General features: G+C 53.2%; 1 protein-coding gene across 1 annotated transcript in view; it reads right to left on the reverse strand.

Moving 5' to 3' along the window:
- The window catches only part of NWD1 (NACHT and WD repeat domain containing 1), a 190,835-nt gene that overhangs the window by 80,173 nt on the left and 90,167 nt on the right, over positions 1–20,495 (reverse strand). The window contains exons 10-11 of the mRNA XM_075338285.1: positions 14,920–15,037; positions 4,592–4,756 (exon numbers count right to left, since the gene is read on the reverse strand). Of these exons, the coding sequence (XP_075194400.1) occupies positions 4,592–4,756; positions 14,920–15,037 (283 nt within the window). The remainder of the gene's footprint in view (positions 1–4,591; positions 4,757–14,919; positions 15,038–20,495) is intronic.

Here is a 20,495-nt window from a genome sequence, read left to right on the forward strand (position 1 = left end):
GCCAGATGGTGCTGGCTTTTCTTTGTGTACCGGTCCGGTACCGCCGGGCCACCGCCCGTCCACGGTCCTTACGGAAACTCGGATAGGCCACTCCTGCAGACGGTCACCACCGTCTGCCAACCTTGCTGTTCCGCCCGGGCCACACACCCGAACGCTGTCAGTCAGTTGCTCCACTACCACACTTTCCTCCTTCCACTTTCACTGTCCAAACTCGACTCTAGCTCTGCCTGAGCTCAACTCTACTGCTTTTCCCGCCTCCAGGACTGTGAACTCCTCGGTGGGCGGGACCAACCGCCTGGCCCACCCCCCGGTGTGATCATCAGCCCCTGGAGGAAGGCAACAAGGGTTTTGTGTCTGACTTCGGTGTGCCTGCTGGGAGTGTGGGGTGAGTGGGTGTTGTGCTCTGTGGCCCCTGGCTTGTCCAGGGCGCCACACTCATATTTTGGTTTCTATTTTGTATGGGAAATTATTTTGGTTCAATATAATCTGTTTTGAAGGTGAAGCATTTTTTTCTGATATGTAGATTACTGTTTCCTTAATGTCTCCAGTATATTTCCTATACCTTATAATAATGATGCTGCTCCATGGAAACTATACGTGAAACAATAATATAATAGCACGATACTGGAAAGAATTACCCCTCCAAGGTGTCAAAATTCTCTATAGCAGGAGTGGCTCATTCATGTTACAGCATGAAAAGGAATTAAAATATACCGTATTTTTCGCTTTATAAGACGCACCGGAATATAAGACGCACCCCAAACTTAGACATAAAAAAAGGTAAAAAAAAAGAAAAATGGGGTCCGTCTTATACTCCGGTGTTCTCTTATTGGAGGGGGGCAGCAGTGGTGGTGAAGCGGGGGTCACAGAAGGCACAGGTTGTGCTGGCAGGTGCGGCGGGTCAGTGGCAGCGGGGTCCGTTGTTGCAGGTGCCGTGGCGTCCGTGGTTGCAGCCGCGGTGGCGTCCGCGGTGGCAGGAGCCGTGGGGTCCGTGGTGGCGGCAGCAGCTGTGGCGGGTGAGCCGTGCAGCAGGCCGGTGCAGTGAGTGTCCGGTTCAGTGGTGGCAGCGGCGACGGTTCAGTGGTGGGAGCGGCGGCGACTGCTCAGTAATGGCAGCAGCGGGGACTGCTCAGTGGTGGCAGCGGCGGGGACTGCTCAGTGGTGGCAGCGGCGGGGACTGCTCAGTGGGGGAGCAGACGGATGCGGTGTTTTCCCAGTGTGTCCGCGGTCCCGATTCAAGTAATGGTGTGGTTTCAACGATCACGGTCGATTCCCCATTTTGATATAGGTATATTGGGTCATTGTATGAGATCAGTAATGCATATTTTTTATAGTCATTTTGGGAATGAATAAATGCTTTACCAGCTCTGTTCTGAGGTTACATCTTCTAATAGAATTTTGAGAAAACATCAATTCTTAATGTGAACGGAGTGTGCCGCACTCCATATCAGGATACATAAATAATAAATGCAATAGGCTATATGAAAAAAACTATGGTGCCCATATTGGTGTTAAATTGAACAAGAAAAATATGCTACCATTTAAATCGATACCATTACTGTAGAAATGAGATTTATATGTTTCACAGTAATTAGGCAGTGACTATTGATCTGGATGATCGCTGCTAGAAAACTATGTGGAAGGAGTTATTCAGCGCTGATATCTCCACACTTGATTAAGGAGGTCTGCGCAGGGCGCACAGCGCTGATAGAGAGGACAGATTGAATGTGTGGAGCGCATTGCGTGCGGTCCACACACTTCCTTGTTTACAAGGGGTGTTCTCTTGACCCACATGATGCGGACGTGATGTCCAATCATGTGATCCTCCCCCACTGACTGCGATGTAGTGAGCATGCGCAGTAGATATAAAATGTCGGCGCCCATAGCGCTCAGCGCGGCGCAGTATGAATATGAATGTCTGTGGACACAGGATGGTAAGTTGACTATTTGTTTGAGTATGACGGACTAAGGTGTGTTGTATTGGAGGAAGGATTATTAAAGTCCTGTTGCTTTTATTACAGTCCGCTGTGGGCACTGATTTTTGAAAAGACCACTATGTGGAATTAAATGGTGGCATCTTGGACGTGCAGAGTCTGATTAACACAGGCTCCCTTGATGATTTTGAAGTGAAAGAAACGCATTGGGAGTTACATGATGTCTGCTTGGAGGATGGAGCAATAAGATAGCCAGGGAGGCTTATCAGTAATTTCTCCACGTCTGATGAAATTTTGATGAAACTTTGATTAAGCCTGCCATATGGTGAGACTATTCAATTTTTTACAGTGGTCATTTATGATGAAAAAATGACATATGTATGAATAAATGGTAATGTGTATCACCAATATTCCTTTAAAAACTGTTGAATCTCCAAGATAGATTGTGGAGGGCGGATCCCTGTAATAACTGTCTTGGAGAGTAGTAAGGTATTATGGCCACTAGCCTGACCTAGAGAGGATGTTGTGGATTGTGTGCGTCGTACCTGATTTTTTTGGTCCATTTGAGTTTGGTGACCTAAAATCAGGTAATACATTTTATATTCACACTTTTATTGATTATATATCATATTAGGAAGCACTATTAAAAGTTATATTTTAATTCCTTTTCATGCTGTAACATGAATGATCCACTCCTGCTATAGAGAAAGTATACGTGAAACAAAAAAACTATATACATTTTTTAAATCAGGACAAAAAGATGATTCAGAAAAGTACAAATTCACCTGCGATGATTGCTAAAAATGTTTTTTGTAGACCGTGTTATCAAGGTTATTACCTGAAGCTTTGTAATCAACCTGTAAACTACCGTATTTTCCGGCGTATAAGATGACTTTTTAACCCCTGAAAATCTTCTCAACAGTCGGGGGTCATCTTATACGCTGGGTGTCATCACTTTACACACAATAAAAGATATTCTCACCTGTCCTCTGTGCTCGCGCTGCCTTCAGCTGTTTCTTGCAGCCAGCACACAGACTCCTCCGTGATAGCATCTGCGCACAGAGCAGCCGCTGCAGGATGTCGTCATGGCTGTACTACAGTTGAATGCTTTACGGCGCCACAAAGCATTCAACTGCAGTAAAGCTCTGACAGTAGTGGCGGCCCTGTGTATTGGACGTGCTTTACTGCAGTTGAATGCTTTGTGGCGCCGTAAAGCATTCAACTATAGTAAAGCCATGATGACATCCTGCAGCGGCTGCTCTGTTCACGCTATCAGGGAGGAGTCTGTGTGCGGACTGCAAGAAACAGCGCGGAAGACAGGTGAGAATATCTTTTATTGGGTGTAAACAACTGCATGGTAGGGGACAGAAGGGAACCAGCAGGAGGACATTACTAAACAATGGGGCATTACTGCATGGGACATTAAGGGGTGCTTCACACACAGCGAGCTCGCTGCCAAGATCGCTGCTGAGTCACGTTTTTTGTGACGCAGCAGTGACCTCATTAGCGATCTCGCTGTGTGTGACAATGAGCAGCGATCTGGCCCCTGCTGCGAGATCGCTGCTCGTTACACACAGCCCTGGTTTGTTTTCTTCAAAGGCGCTCTCCCACTGTGGCACACAGATCGCTGTGTGTGACAGCGAGAGAGCGACGAAATGAAGCGAGCAGGGAGCAGGAGCCGGCATCTGGCAGCTGCGGTAAGCTGTAACCAAGATAAACATCGGGTAACCAAGGTGGTTACCCGATATTTACCTTAGTTACCAGCCTCCGCAGCTCTCACGCTGCCTGTGCTGCCGGCTCCGGCTCTCTGCACATGTAGCTGCATTACACATCGGGTTAATTAGCCCGATGTGTACTGTAGCTAGGAGAGCAAGGAGCCAGCGCTAAGCAGTGTGCGCGGCTCCCTGCTCTCTGCACATGTTGCTGCATTACACATCGGGTTAATTAACCCGATGTGTACTGTAGCTAGGAGAGCAAAGCTAAGCGGTGTGCTCTGGTAACTAATGTAAACATCGGGTAACCATACCCGATGTTTACCTTAGTTACCAGTGTCCGCAGCTTCCAGACGCCGGCTCCGTGCAAGCGCAGCGTCGCTTGCACGTCGCTGCTGGCTGGGGGCTGGTCACTGGTCGTGAGATCTGCCTGTTTGACAGCTCACCAGCGACCATGTAGTAGCGATGCAGCAGCGATCCTGACCAGGTCAGATCGCTGGTCGGATCGCTGCTGCATTGCTAAAGTGTGAAGGTACCCTTAGGACAGGGCACATTACTATACAATGGAGACATTACAGCAGGAGGGCATTATTAAACAATGGGCTCATTACTGCACAGGACAATACAGCAGGGGATTTCACTAAACAATGGGGACATTACTCAGGTCGGCTTACACTCCAGTATATACGATATATCCCAAACTATATTTTAACTGGAAAAGTTGGGGGTCGTCTTATACGCCCAGTCATCTTATACGACAGAAAGTACGGTATATATTTTATATTAGAGCCAATATATTTTGTATTTCTGTTCACAGATTAGGGTCAGCAGAATCTAAACTTTCTACATCAGACACATTTATAGACTAGATGATAATCCATAATAGCTAACTAAATTGCTTTTAACTGCCAAGAATGATCAGTACCACAAATCACAGAAACTCACCAATCCGCCCCTCAATAAAATTCATGGTAGGTTGGAAGAGCCTAAGGGCATCACGGACAAGCTTGGCCTGTTCATTTTGTACACTTTTTATACACATATCAAAGTCTTTGATCACACCATTGATTCCACATGCAACAATCTTGCTAGATATCCAGTTCATATTTCCTGGAAATAGATTTATGTTTACACGAATGATAAGATTTAAAAACAATAAGTCTACGTGCGTAATTAATAAAGCATGTGATGTATATTAGGCTAGTGTTTCTCAAGTATGGTCATTATAACATTTTAACTCATTATACACTTAGCACAATTTTACACCTACAGCATACTGCATATCATACATACCCAGTAGCGTATGTACCGGATAGGCAGAGGATGTGGTCGCCCAGGGTCCTGTGTTCATTGGGGGCCTAGACAGAGCTGCGCTACTGTTAACTATATCTTCGTGTGCAGTGTGCTAAAATAGCTAATCTCTGCAATAGTGCCAGGAGACAGGCTCTCCCTGCACTGCCGCTGATGACCGTAAACGTGCAGGACATGAGAGGTCCAGCGTGGTGATATCATCGCTAAGCGCCAGGATTCTGATGTCTTGTGCACATGATATCCTGCCCGCACTGCACCGAGAAAGACCTGCTGGATTAGGTGAGAATATGATTTTTTTTTTTTATATACAAAATGGGGGACATATATACCAAGGCTGGGGCCCATATATGCCAGATGGAGGCCCCTATATACCAGCATGGGGCCCAGGCTGAAAGTCCATATGCATCAGGCTGTGGACCCATATACACCATGATGAGGCCCATGCTGTGGACCCATGAACACCAGGTTGGAGGTCCATATACACCAGGCTGAGGACCCATATACACCAGGCTGGGGGACATATACACTAGGAAGGGCCCAGGATGGGGACATACTATATACATTAGGCTGGGGGCCCAAATACACCAGGCTGGGGCCCATATACGCCAGGCTTCGGGACATTTACACCAGGAAGGGCCCAGGATCGGGGCATACTATAGATACTGTCGCGGGCGGGGAGGAGGGTGTCAGCACTGCGCTCACCCCTCTGCTCGGGTCCGGCTGCTGCTGCTCAGTGGTGGCTCGAGCGGTGGGCCGGATCCCGGGGGTCTCGAGCGGCGCTCCTCACCCGTGAGTGAAAGGGGATTGGGTTTTGGGATAAAGTATATTGTCCGTGACGCCACCCACGGTTGTGGTGATTTGTTGACACCACCGCTGCTCTGTATGGGGATCCCGGGAGTGATGATGTGGAGCAGCCAGTTGTTGTGTTGCCCCTCCGTGGGTAGGGGTTGGTGATCCCGGGGCCCAGTGATGAGGTGGGAGATGCAGGGCTTGGTGGGCGCAGGGACGCGGCGGGGGGGCAGCGCTGTGCCTTGCGGCACTGTGGTACAAACTCAGCCTGAGACGATGACACAGTTCTCGGTAAAACACACGGCTGGAAAGACGGTTCCCACGGACGGCTGCACTTGCTTTCCCCAGTAGGTGACGGTGATATCCCTTTTCCTGCACCTGATGTTCCTGTGTTGGTAGCGATGGGTTCCCACCGGTAACCCGCTCCCCGGCTTGGATATGGGCCGGAGGAGCCCTACTTTGCCCGCAGGCGCTGGCCCCGAGGAACTGGTGCCCTGGCGGTGGCGGTGTTCCTCCTTAATGGTTGGACTGTTGCCTTCAATCGGGACTTGGTTGTTTGGAGACAGACGTCCCCTTCACTGACGGATTTGGCAAGTTATGGTGACTCCTAGCCTTGCCGGGGTCCGAGAGGCCCCTGCCCTGGTGCTGACTGTCCTTCGTATACTGCTCCAGACCGCCGGGCCACTACCCGTCCGCGGTCCTTCCAGCAACCTCCGAGCAGTCACCCCTCCAGACAATCACCGCCGTCTGCTGACCTTGCTGTCACTGTCCGGGCACACAGCCGGACCAACTTCAGGCTTTACAAACTGTCACTACTCTTACTTTCCTCCTTTACCACTTCACTTCACTTCTACTTAACTCCACTGTTTACTCAAGCTCTCCCTGAGCTAAACTTCCACTCCTTCCACTTCCTCCTCCAAACTCTATCTTGCTCCCTCTCACTTTCACTTCCCTCACTTGACTGCCTGGTTCTTCCCGCCTCCAGGGCTGTGAACTCCTCGGTGGGCGGAGCCAACCGCCTGGCCCACCCCCTGGTGTGAACATCAGCCCCTGGAGGAAGGCAACAAGGATTTTTGGGTTAGCTGTATGTGCCTAACTGGGGTGTAGGGTGTGGTGGTGTGATGACCTGTGACCCCTGGCTTGCCCAGGGCGTCACATTCCCCCTTAGCAAAATGCAGACCGTCCAACACCGGTTTTATTTTCTGTAAATATATAAAAGTAAAACGGTAACATATATACATTTTTATTACTTCTTCCCATAACGGGAGGCACTTTACTTAAACGTTGCAAAACGGTTCACGGTTACAGTTTCCGCTCTCTCCCACCCAAGCAACCTGGCCCTGATGCTGCCCCTAAATCCCAGGCAGCACCCCTTGTCCCCAAGTCCAGCACACGTTACCTGAGCGGGATCTGTCCTTCCCCTCCAGAGGGTAGCCACTGGTTCCTGTGGTGGCTGGGCCCCAGCCTGCTCTGCTGAGGGGCCTCCCTCCAACCTGCCTCTCCGGAGGCGGCAATGTGGAAACGGTAACGGTAAACAACTTATTTACAAGCCACTAACGTTTGTGGTTGCCCTGCAAGTTCACGGGCTTGTCCATGAGCAGTTCTTCATGCAACTTTCAAACGGTCCCCACGGGGACAACGGTGCCGGCAACGGCCGGTTTTCCAAATCACGGTCAATCAGGTTACTTTTTCGGTTATCATTGCTTCCATCATTTTTTTCAAAACTTTCAAACAAACACAACTTCAGTGGTGGTCCCAACGGGGACTGGACAACGGTGCTCCGCTGCCCTTACTCCGGATATTCAGCGCCATCCGAGGGAGGGGGTGCAGGACTCACTCGGCTCTCTTGGCTGCCCCTCAGTTTGGCATCCAGGGCGAACCACCCCCTCTCTCCACAGTGCCGGGTATACTGGACAATGTCACCCGGCATTAGGTTGCGGCCGGGATGCTCTTCAGGCAGGTGGGCATTTACATCCCGCCGGGCTACAAACACTTCGGCCTCCAGGCCCGGTTCATAAATAAACCCATAGCCCCGGCGGACATCAAACCGCCTCACCTGCCCCTCGTACAGCGGACCCCGGACACGGAACGTGGCCTGGCGGAGATTCTCCTTCTCCCTTATCGCTCGGGCCACCAGCTCGGCCTTCTTCCTCTCCCGTTCACCGATCTCCAGGCCCAGTGGTACCGGCTCTCTGTCCCAATATGGCGCTGCTGCGAGCTCCGGCGCACGGGTCGGGCCCCGCGGGGCATTCTGGATGTTGCCCACTGTCAGGAATCTGGCGGGTCCCGCGGTGTCTTGGCCTTGGGCGCTGCCTTACAGCTACAACCCGGCGCTACCTCAGCCGAGGTGTGGGGGATGGGCACAGGGGCTTTCCGCTGCTGGGCCTTCGGCTCGGAGCGGGTCATCAGCTCCGGCTCGGGGGACTTTTCAGGGGATGCCTCCGGTTCAGTCTTTGGGGCCTTCCATGGCAACACCTCCGGTCGACTACGGGCTCCGGCTACAGGTCGGCCCGCCTGGGCGGGGACGCTGGGTATTGCTACCGGTTGCGGTGGTAGCAGGCCTAGTGGCGGGGTCACGGCCTCCGAGACGGGTGGCGAGGGAGGCGGCGGGGGGAGAGGGCTTGGACCGGGTCCCGCAGCCGCGATGACCGGCCCTTCCAGGGCATCGGGGCGTGGGTCACTCACCCTCCCTTCCTCCGCTTCCTCCTCGCGTCTCCGCACGGCTGCTATAACGTCCGCCATGTCAGCCTCCCACTCCTCCATGAGGACCTGCATCTTGACCTGCAGCCGTTGGTAGAGCTGCGCGGTCAGGATCTCCACCCACGCCGCGGTTCCAGGCGCGGGGGCTACGGTGTCGCGGGACGGCATCCACATGATGACTTCTTCCAGGAACAGGGTGACTGCAGAGTCCTGGAGTCCCTGCTTTTATAGCTGCGCTCACATGCAGCCAGCCGCCATCGCGTCCCCCTTAGCTTCTCTTCAGCCACTCCTCTATCTGGGTGGGGTTTTGGCCTTCGCGCCTCTGCTACTCGAGAAAACGTTCGAGCGGGGACTTTTCGCGCCAAAGATGGCGGCTTCTGAAATTTTTCTGCCGGACACCTCCGGCGGTAACAAGGCGCACCTCTACCAGACGGCAGAGCGGTAAGATCCTGTTCGTGACGCCAAGTTGTCGCGGGCGGGGAGGAGGGTGTCAGCACTGCGCTCACCCCTCTGCTCGGGTCCGGGTGCTGCTGCTCAGTGGTGGCTCGAGCGGTGGGCCGGATCCCGGGGGTCTCGAGCGGCGCTCCTCGCCCGTGAGTGAAAGGGGATTGGGTTTTGGGATAAAGTATATTGTCCGTGACGCCACCCACGCGAGTGAAAAGGGTTTATTGTCCGTGACGCCACCCACGGTTGTGGTGATTTGTTGACACCACCGCTGCTCTGTATGGGGATCCCGGGAGTGATGATGTGGAGCAGCCAGTTGTTGTGTTGCCCCTCCGTGGGTAGGGGTTGGTGATCCCGGGGCCCAGTGATGAGGTGGGAGATGCAGGGCTTGGTGGGCGCAGGGACGCGGGGGGGGGGCAGCGCTGTGCCTTGCGGCACTGTGGTACTCACTCAGCCTGAGACGATGACACAGTTCTCGGTAAAACACACGGCTGGAAAGACGGTTCCCACGGACGGCTGCACTTGCTTTCCCCAGTAGGTGACGGTGATGTCCCTTTTTCTGCACCTGATGTTCCTGTGTTGGTAGCGATGGGTTCCCACCGGTAACCCGCTCCCCGGCTTGGATATGGGCCGGAGGAGCCCTACTTTGCCCGCAGGCGCTGGCCCCGAGGAACTGGTGCCCTGGCGGTGGCGGTGTTCCTCCTTAATGGTTGGACTGTTGCCTTCAATCGGGACTTGGTTGTTTGGAGACAGACGTCCCCTTCACTGACGGATTTGGCAAATTATGGCGACTCCTAGCCTTGCCGGGGTCTGAGAGGCCCCTGCCCTGGTGCTGACTGTCCTTCGTATACTGCTCCAGACCGCCGGGCCACTACCCGTCCGCGGTCCTTCCAGCAACCTCAAAGCAGTCACCCCTCCAGACAATCACCGCCGTCTGCTGACCTTGCTGTCACTGTCCGGGCACACAGCCGGACCAACTTCAGGCTTTACAAACTGTCACTACTCTTACTTTCCTCCTTTACCACTTCACTTCACTTCTACTTAACTCCACTGTTTACTCAAGCTCTCCCTGAGCTAAACTTCCACTCCTTCCACTTCCTCCTCCAAACTCTATCTTGCTCCCTCTCACTTTCACTTCCCTCACTTGACTGCCTGGTTCTTCCCGCCTCCAGGGCTGTGAACTCCTTGGTGGGCGGAGCCAACTGCCTGGCCCACCCCCTGGTGTGAACATCAGCCCCTGGAGGAAGGCAACAAGGATTTTTGGGTTAGCTGTATGTGCCTAACTGGGGTGTAGGGTGTGGTGGTGTGATGACCTGTGACTCCTGGCTTGCCCAGGGCGTCACAATACCAGGATGGGGACATTCTTATATAATGAAGGGAGAGCAACACATGTCTTTATAGGATTTAGAAAGCTACAAGGGCCTGTACATGTTAAATAAACATGAAAGGGAGTGGGAATGGGGCCAGCAGATCCAAATCTTGCAGCGGGGTCCATCGGATATACAGTGCGGGAGCTAATTTAGGGGTCACTATACAATTTGGGATCTAATGGGGGGCCTTTATACAGTGTGGGAGCTAATGTGTGAGGCTGTCTTACTGTGGGGACTACTTCGGGCGGGGGGCCCTCATACAGTGTTGGGGGCTACTATAGAAGCCATTATACAATGTGGGGACTACTGTGGGGACAATTAATTAGTGTGTCAGCTACTGTAGAGGCCATTGTACAGTGTGTGGACCATTGTTTTGGGGGAGCTGTGGGCACATAATACTGTGTATAGGGGAGATGTAGAGGTATCATACTATCTATGTACAAGGGATCTATAGGAATATCATACTGTCTATAGGGGAGGCATGGAAACATCATACTGTGTATAGGTGAAGTATTTGGGCTTCATACTGTGTGTATAAATGGGGGGGGCATTATTAAATGACACTTATGAACTACTAGAAAGTGGCTCGATTCTAACGTATCGGGTAGTCTAGAATGTGTATGTAGGTTAGCAGATTGAATAATGAATGGACTGGATGGGTTAGGTTTAATTTAGTATTCTTATAATTGTTTATTGGTTTTAAAATGACAAACAGAAGGAACATATTTAATAGATGAGTCTAATGTTTAATGATGTCCATGGCTTGTAATGAAAGAAGGCCATGAACAGTGTAAAGTTAAGTAAAAATATGCTGATTCTGTGATGTGGTCCAATGCTGGTATGAGCCCCCATCCGGGTGCAGCCACCATCCTGACATGTGCCCCCATCCTGCGGGGTAAGGGCGCTTTCACACTCGCGTTCAATGCAATCCATTGCTATGGAGAATAGCGCAGTCCGTTAACGCACTGCGCTATTCTCCATAGACTTGTATTGACAACGTACAGTGACGCAAGTGTCTGGGTTGCATCCACTGGACGACATTGAGTCGTTATTTTGACGCAGCGTCGGGCGGAGGGAATGCTACATGTAGCGTTTTTGGGTCGTTAAAATAACGCATATTGACAGATTCCGTTGGAATCCGCCAAGGTGTCTAATGATTGTCTATGGTGGCGGATTCCGCCACTATGCGCTAAGTGGCGGAATCCGCTGACAAATTCCGTCATATTCTACTAAGCATGCTCAGCAAGTCCAGCAGAACGATCTAAATAGTTTAAAAATCACTCCTGGTCTCTCTCCCCCCCTCTCTCATACTCACTGATCACGGGTGCGGTGCTGCACGGCTGTCACAAAGCTACGGCGGCTTTTCCTCTTTTGAAAATGCCAGCCGCTTATTATTTAATCTCGTATTCCCTGCTTTCCCTGCCCACCGGGGCCTATGATTGGTTGCAGTCAGACATGCCCCCACGCTGAGTGACAGCTGTCTCACTGCAACCAATCACAGCCGCCGAATGGGCGTGTCTATATCGTGCAGTAAAATAAATAAATAAATAATTAAAAAAAACCAATGTGCGGTCCCCCCCAAATTTGATACCAGCCAAGAAAAAGCCACACGGCTGGAGGCTGGTATTCTCAGGAAGGGGAGCCCCACGTTATGGGGAGCCCCCCAGCCTAACAATATCAGCTACCAGCCGCTCGGAATTGCCGCATCCATTAGATGCAACAGTCCCGGGACTCTACCCGGCTCATCCCGAATTGCCCTGGTGCGGTGGCAATCGAGGTAATAAGGAGTTAATGGCAGCAGCCCATAGCTGCCACTAAGTCCTAGGTTAATCATGGCAGGCGTCTCCCCGAGATACCTTCCATGATTAACCTGTGAGTTAAAGAAAATAAACACACACATCAAAAAATCCTTTATTTGGAATAAAAGACAAAAAAACCCCTTCTTTCACCACTTTATTAAAACTCCAAATACCCCTCCAGGTCCGACGTAATCCACAGAGGTCCCACGACGCTTTCAGCTCTGCTACATGAAGCTGACAGGAGCAGCCGTAGAACACGACCGCTCTCTATCAGCTCCATGCAGCAACTGAAGTGAGCCATGCGATCAGCTGTGCCCTCATTCAGGTGACTCGTGGACTCAGCTCTCGGGTGGAGGACTGCAGCTGTGGCCACGGGTCACCTGAGTGACGGTACAGCTGATCGCGTGGCTCACTGCAGTTACTCAGGTGATTTGCGGTCACCTCTCTCTCTCTCTCTACTCCCGACCGCAAATCTTCTTTTCCCAGCGAAACATTAAAAAAAAACAAAAAAAAAAAAACAAACAAAAAAACGCAAAACATTCTTTTACAGGAATCCGTTACTTTATTAGCACACTACTTGCAACGCATCCGTCACATGCGTCACACAATGCACTGTGACAGATGCCTCACAACGCAAGTGTGAAAGCATCCTAATGTGTGCGGGGGGTGGAGTGCGGGGTGGGTGGAGCCGAGCGGGCTGAGGATGTCAGTGTCGGGGACTGCATGGCTGGGGACAGGTGACTATCCAGGAGCCGAGCGGGGAAAATTGTCGGGCGTCGTCCTGTCGGCCCGTAGTTCGGGCTGTTCAGTTAGGCTCTTTGCGCACATAGCCAGGGTAAATATCGGTTAACTAAGTGTCGTGGGCGTGGAGGGGACGCTGCGCTCACCACGCTCGGGTCCGGTGCTGCTGCTGCTGCTGCTCGGTGGCTCGAGCGGTGGGCTGGATCCGGGGACTCGAGCGGTGCTCCTCTCCCGTGAGTGAAAGGGGAATAGTTTTTGGGGTTTGGGAAGTCGGTCCGTGACGCCACCCACGGTTGTGGTGAGGTTGGGACACCACCGCTGCTCTGGACGGGGATCCCGGTAGCGATGACAGGGAGCAGCCGAGATGTTTCTCTCCCCTCCGTGGGTAGGGGGGTTTTGGTGGTCCCGGGTCCCGGTGATGGGGACTGCCAGGTGGATGGCGGGGTTTGGTGAGGTGCAGGGTCACGGGGGCAGCGCAGTGCCAGCAGGCACGGTGGTACCCACTTAGCCAATAACGTAGATGGAGTCTCTGGTAAAACAAACAGCTGGATGGATGGGTCCCGCAGCCGGCCGCGGTGGTCACTCCCGGTAGGTTGGTGGTGACGGTCTCTCCCTGCACCTGTGATGTGTTTTCGGCTCCGATGGCTTCCCACCGGTAACCAGCTCCCCAGTGGTGTATTTGCCAGAGGAGCCCCTTTTTGCCCGCAGGCTCTGGCCCTGGGAACTCTAGCTGTGGTGGTAGCTGTATTTCCCTTCACGGTTGAGCAATTGCCTTCAGTCGGGTCTTTGCTGCTGGGAAACCCCGGAGGTTCCCGTCGCTGATGGATTTAACCGATTTAACGGTGACTCCAAGCCTGGTCGGGGTCCGTAGGCCCTGCCGAATGGTGCTGGCTTCTCTTCGCTCCCCGGTTCGGTACCGGCGGGCCACCGCCCGTCCCCCGTCCTTACGGTTATGCGTCAATCGGCCTCTCCTGCAGACGGTCACCACCGTCTGCCAACCTTGCTCTTGGGTGCCCGGGCCACGTACCCGGACACGGTCAGTCTGCTCTTGCTCCTCCACTACCACTTCACTCCTCTCCTTTCACTTTCCCTAACTGAACTCCGTCCTTTCCCGCCTCCAGGACTGTGAACTCCTCAGTGGGTGGGGCCAACCGCCTGGCTCCACCCCACCTGGTGTGGACATCAGCCCCTGGAGGGAGGCAACAAGAATTTGTGTGTGTGACTGATGTGCCTAACCGGGGTGTGGGGTGTGTTGTTGTAGTACCTGTGACGTCCTGGCTTGTCCAGGGCGCCACATAAGCAAAGCGCTTTGTTTGGTTACCCGATATCTTTGCTTAGTAATCCGATGTGTACCCTGGTTACGTGTGCAGGGAGTCTTAGCTTAGCCGTTGGTCGCAGGCTCTTTAGCGCACGTAGATTATTGTTATAGGGCACTCAGGATATTGTGACCATCACAGGCACACTGGGGCATTATTACTTTCTAGGAGCATTATGTGGGCACTTTTCTAGGGCACTTACACAGGGCATTAATATTTTCTAGGGTGAAATTTTACCATCTAGAGGGCACAAAGAAGGCATTTTACCAGGTAAAGGGCACAGTGGTGGCGTTACTATGTGAGGCAGTCAGAGGAGCACGGCATTTGTGCGACACAGCAGGTGCAATAATAGGGACACATAGAGCAGCAGCAGGTCAGTATTGTGGTGACAGCAGGATGAGGAGTTTGTACAGATCAGGAATAGATGGGGACAGTGTGGGAAATGGGGGAAGTTAAATGTGTCTTTGTAGTAATCTCTGTAGACAAGTTGTGCCTGGAAGAAGTTGTTATGTCGGTGTGGGCCAGATGGAAAAGACGGGAAAGGCGAAGAACTCCATACGAAAGAATATCAGCTGTAAGTCACCATCTATAACTGCACTGTAATCTCTTATGTGTGCTGGAGAACTGATATCTATCACTATTTAGTCACCACATAGCGGTAATATCAGTGTCACCTGTTGAGGTTCCCCCATACCCATGATTAGTCTGTGCCACCGTAGTTATCATGGTTACCTGGTTAGGGTCCCACTCAGATGTTTTGCCCCCCCCCCCGAGCTGAACCCCAGCCACGCCTCTGTACATACCCAAGATTTCCCGCTGTAGTTCATTGGTGCAGCCTGCATTAAGAAGATGGTAAGGCAGCTCACTCATTTTTCTGAGATTTGGCAAGTGTTCTGAAAACCACAATGGCTGTGGGGCAACCTGAAAAGAGTTTCAAAACAGAAAATAGATTTAACATGGCAACCAATAGAAAAACAAAATGGAAATGTTACAGGGGTACTGTAGTTGCTAGGGGAGTAGCTTTAAAAGAGGCAACAACGGACAGGTTTTGTGCTCCCTACTCTGACTATCAGGTCCTAAGGCAATGCTGGCTTTCACACTATAACCACTATACAGGAACTGGGTCTTACACATGGACCCTGGGCTATGTCTTTAAAGGGAACCTGTCACCAGAATTTTCACTATCAAACTAAAAGAATCCCCCTCTGCAGCTCCTGGGCTGCATTCTAGAAAGGTTCATCTTGCTACTGGTCCCCCTTTCAGACCTACATAACAACTTTATAAAATATTACATTTTGCTATGGTAATGAGATTTGCTGACCCTGGCGCTGTGAATGTGTGGCGCCCTGGACAAGCCAGGGGCCACAGAGCACAACACCCACACACCCCACACTCCCTGCAGGCACACCAAAGCCAGAACACAAAACCCTTGTTGCCTTCCTCCAGGGGCTGATGATCACACCAGGGGGTGGGCCAGGCGGTTGGCCCCGCCCACCGAGGAGTTCACAGTCCTGGAGGCGGGAAAACCAGGAGATGGAGTTTGGAAGTGAAAGTGAGCAGAAGGAAGTAGTAGTTGAGCAGCCTGAAGTTGGTCCGGGTGTGTGGCTGATTGGAGTCTACCGTGAGGACCGTGGACGGGCGGTGGCCCGGCGGTACCGGACCAGTACACAAAGAGAAGCCGGCACCATCTGGCAGGGGCTTTTCGGCCCCCGGCAAGGCTAGGAGTCGCCGTGAATTTGCCGAATCCGTTAGTGAAGGGGACCTCCTGGGTTTCCAAATAGTCAAGTCCCGACAGAAGGCAACAGTCCAACCGAGTGAGAGAGACACCGCCACCGCCAAGGCAACCCTTTCTCAGGGCCAGCGCCTGCGGGCAAAAGGGGCTCCTCCGGCCAATATCCAAGCCGGGGAGCGGGTTACCGGTGGTAACCCATTGGAACCGTACAGACATCTTAGGTGCAGGGAAAGGCAGTTGCCACCAACCTGCTGGGAGCAACAACACCGCAGCCGTCTGTGGGACCCGTCCATCCAGCCGTGTGTTTTACCGAGAACTGTGTCTTCATCATTGGGCTGAGTGAGTACCACCGTACCGTGCGGCACAGCGCTGCCCCCACAACCCTGCACCTCCCCAGGCCCCGTAACCTGTCTGCCATCCATCCCTACCCCATCACCGGGCCCCGGGACAACCAACCCCCCTACCCACGGAAGGGAGAACTAACAACAAAGCTGCTCCCAGTCACCGCTCCCGGGATCCCCGTCTAGAGCAGCGGTGGTGTCACCAAAATCACCACAACCGTGGGTGGCATCACGGACAATATCCATAATCAAAACCCCCACAACCAATCACCCCCCATTTTCACTCACGGGCGAGGAGCACCGCTCGAGTCCCCGGGATCCGGCCCACCGCTCGAGCCACCACCGAGCAGCAGCAGCGGCCGTAGCAGCAGTGGCAGCCGGACCCGAGCAGTGGGAGAGCGCAGCGTCCCCTCCTCCGCCCGCGACAACTTGGCGTCACGAACAGGATCCTACCGTTCTACCGATTGGTGTAAGTGCGCCTTGTGTGACCGCTGGAGGTGTCCGGCCGGAAAATTTGAAAAGCCGCCATCTTGGGCGCGAAGAGTTCCCGCTCGAGCGTCTCCTCGAGTAGTGGAGGCGCGAAGGCCTAAACCCCGCCCCGATAGAGGAGGAGCCGAAAAGAGGCTAAGGGGGACGGAAACAAGATGTCTGCGCCCGACGAAGCCGCTGGAGGAGCGGCGGATGCAGCCGCGAAAGCACCCGAAAATGGAAATGGGCCTGCCCAGGTCCCGGCCGCGCTGGCGGGGGGCGCCGTGGCCCCAGCTCTCGCTCAGGTGATGCCGTTCTCTTTGCCCTATGTGCCCGGAGCTGCCTGGCTACCGCAGTACGATGGGAAATCTGATGCCTTGCAGGTTTTCCGGAAAAAAACTTAGTCCGCTGCTAGAATTGTACCCCCTGACTGATAAGCAACGTGCAGCGCTAGTGCTGGGGCAGCTAACCGGCGCGGCTGAGCAAGAGGCGGAGACCTGGGCCGAGGGGGACCGGTCCTCTGTAGCCACCATCTTTGAAAAGCTGCAGACTGCATTTGAGACCCGTACCGAGGCAGAGTTGCGGATGCAGTTCTATCAATGCTGACAACGGCCCACAGATAGCATCCGGGACTATGCTCTGCGCCTGCAAACCGCACTCCGCACACTGAAGCGGGTGGACACCATTGGCAGTGTGGACAGTAACAAGATGTTGATAGAGCAGTTTGTGCAGGGGATGAGGTCCTCCGAAGACCATAAGCAGCTTCGGCTGTGGGCCCTAGAACACCCTGACGTGGACTTTGCCGTATTAAAGGAATGAGCCATCAAAGCCCTGCAACCCCCCGCATTGGAAGCTCCTGAGCCAACCCTGTGGCCAGTTGAGACTGCTCCTGTTGTGGTGGCTCCTACCATACCGGCACCTCCAGTGCCTGCAGCCCCAAGCGGGGCGATGGAAGAGCTCGCTGCTCGAGTTCGCCGCATGGATGGGGACCTTGCTAAGATTCTCGCTGCACTCCAGCCTCCAACCAAATCCCAGGCACCGGTGGAGATGCAGCTCGCCGACAGCCCGGAGGACATCCCCTGGATGCAGCGGAGAAGGGCCAATTGCTCACGGAACGGGCCCCCAATCTGTTACAGGTGCAGCAAACCCGGCCACTATGCCCGACGGTGTCCGTTAAACGAGCAACCCCTGGGGCCACGGGCCAATCCTCAGGAGTAGAACCCCATGGCCCCCCAGACTGGCGGGACCGGTACATCGGGGCCCGGCCTATCATCCCCGAGGCTGTGGACGGCATACCAGTGATGGCTCTCCTGGACACTGGATCACAGGTAACCACTATACCATACACACTGTATCAACGGTATTGGGGAAAAGACTAGCTGGCTCCCCCAGATGCCAGCAATAAAACTGATTGCTGCTGATGGACTCCCATTGACTCAAGTGGGGTACAAGCAAGTGGCCATGACCGTGGGACGAGCTGAACTGCAACCCCAGGGTATGATTGTGATAATGAATGAACCTAGTGATCATAACCCGAAGATAGTGCTAGGAACTAATGTGATGGAGCACTGTATGAGTGATGTGCTGACCCTATTGCAGCAGCTGGCTGCCACGGCGGCGGGGAGCCGACAGAGAGCTGTGCAGCGTGAGATCCGAGCCTTGATGTACCGCCAGCATGTGAACTCAACGGGAGGAGAGATTGGTGGGGTGAGAGTGATGGATGTTGCCCCGTTGATTGTGCCCCCTAGGAGTGAGATGATGATTTGGTGTAGGGCAGCAGTAGGGCCTCAGGGACGTGACTACCCTGCCATGATAGAGCCCATGCCCTCCGAGCACTGGCCCACAGTAATGGCCGCCCGAGGGTAGATGTAAAGAAGGGGAGAGTGCCTGTGAGGGTGCTGAACTGTGGGGAGGAAGAAGTCAGGCTTCCCCGGTATGCTACACTTGCTACGTTGCTCACTCTGGATCCCCACACCATCCGCGAGGCAGCTCCCCCAACCTCACCACCGACTGCCAGCACTCACCCGCCCCAAGGGGAGTCAGATGAGTGGCACCGACAGTTACACGTAGGTACTGACGATACCCCTACACATCACAAAGAAGGGGTATAGCGGGTGGTACGGGAGTATGAGCAAGTTTTTAGCAAACATCCCGTAGACTTTGGGCAGATCAAAGGGGTCCAACACCATATCCCCACCGGTGAACTGTGAAGATGTAATTTACCCTCTCACTTTATATGCTGTGATACTATGTCATGATATGTATATTTCCCTGTCATTTATTTTGTATAATATGTCATGTAACTTTTCCCTGGTTGTATTAGTTGTAATTCATGTATTTCCTTGGGGGAGCTACTGGTCTCAATGTGTCTCTCTCATACAATTGCAGTCTTGGCATCTAATGTGATTATGTAAATAGCCTGTCCTCTTCTATCCAGAGTTGTGTATCTAGTCTGTAATTGCATTGGCCAGTGAAGGAATAGTCATTGTTCTGCACAGCAGGGGATCCCTTCATCTACTCTGGCTGGCAGACATATCAGAGCCCTGTGATGGACCAAACCATTGATTATAGGATGTGTGACCCCTACCCCCTGAACATGGTGGGCTGGTCAAGGAGCACAGACAATGCATTTCCCTTTTTGTAACTTCAGAGTGAGCTGAAACTTGGAAGAAGAAGGAGCTCCCAGCCTGGGTGGCTGTGGACACGGACGGAGCTAGGCCTGAGTGGCGGCCCGTGGGATTGTGTGGAACTCTTTGGACTACTGTAAGGACGATTGCTTTGTTATCCGGTCCGAGGATTGTCGGGAAGGGCCCCCGAATCTGTTTTACGTGGACTTATCGTGTGCTGTTCCAGTGTTCTTGTGAATAAACCTGTTGGATCGTCCCTCGGCCTCGTCCATCCTTTGCTCTGTTGTACACTCCCGTCACATGAACACCCCCCTATCAAAGAGAGGTACAGGCCTAATCCCCCTGCACACTACCAATGTGCCAAGGGCATGTTGAAGAACATGAGGGAGGCAGGGGTTATCAGGGACAGCTGTAGTCCCTGGGCCGCCCCGTTGGTACTGGTTAAGAAGAAGGACGGCACCATGCGGATGTGTGTAGATTACTGGAAGATTAACCAGAAAACGCATAAAGATGCTTACCCACTGCCCCGTATTGAAGAGTACTTGGCCGCACTGAGAACCGCAAACTACTTCTCTACCCTTGACCTCACCAGCGGGTACTGGCAAGTGGCTGTGGCACCCGAGGACCGGGAGAAAACTGCCTTCACCACCCCAATGGGGCTCTGTGAATTCAATAGTATGCCGTTCGGGCTGTGCAACGCCCCTGGAACCTTCCAACGGCTGATGGAATGCTGTCTGGGGCATCTAAATTTCGAGACCGTCCTGTTATACCTGGATGATGTGATTGTGTACTCCCAGACATATGAAGCCCACCTGGAGCACCTGGCCGAGGTGTTCACGTCCCTTGCCAAATACGGGATGAAGTTGAAGCCCTCCAAGTGTCACCTGCTGAAACCCAGAGTGCAGTACCTGGGGCATGTGGTGGGTGCAGAAGGTGTCGCCCCCGACCCCGAGAAGATCACTGCCATCCAAGACTGGCCGAGGCCAACCACAGTGAGGGAAGTAAGGCAGTTTCTGGGTCTGGTGGGGTACTACCGTCGCTTCATCAAATGGTACACGAAGATGGCTGCCCCCATGCAAGACCTCCTCGTGGGACAGACCAAAGGTGGTAGACCCCTCGGAGCCCCACTGGTGTGGGAAGAGAGGCATGAGGGATCCTTCCGCCAGCTGAAAACGGCCTTGACCGGAGAGGAGATCCTAGCGTATCCCGAT

Source organism: Anomaloglossus baeobatrachus, chromosome 1 (assembly GCF_048569485.1).
Source record: "Anomaloglossus baeobatrachus isolate aAnoBae1 chromosome 1, aAnoBae1.hap1, whole genome shotgun sequence".
NCBI classification, from domain to species: Eukaryota; Metazoa; Chordata; class Amphibia; order Anura; family Aromobatidae; genus Anomaloglossus; species Anomaloglossus baeobatrachus.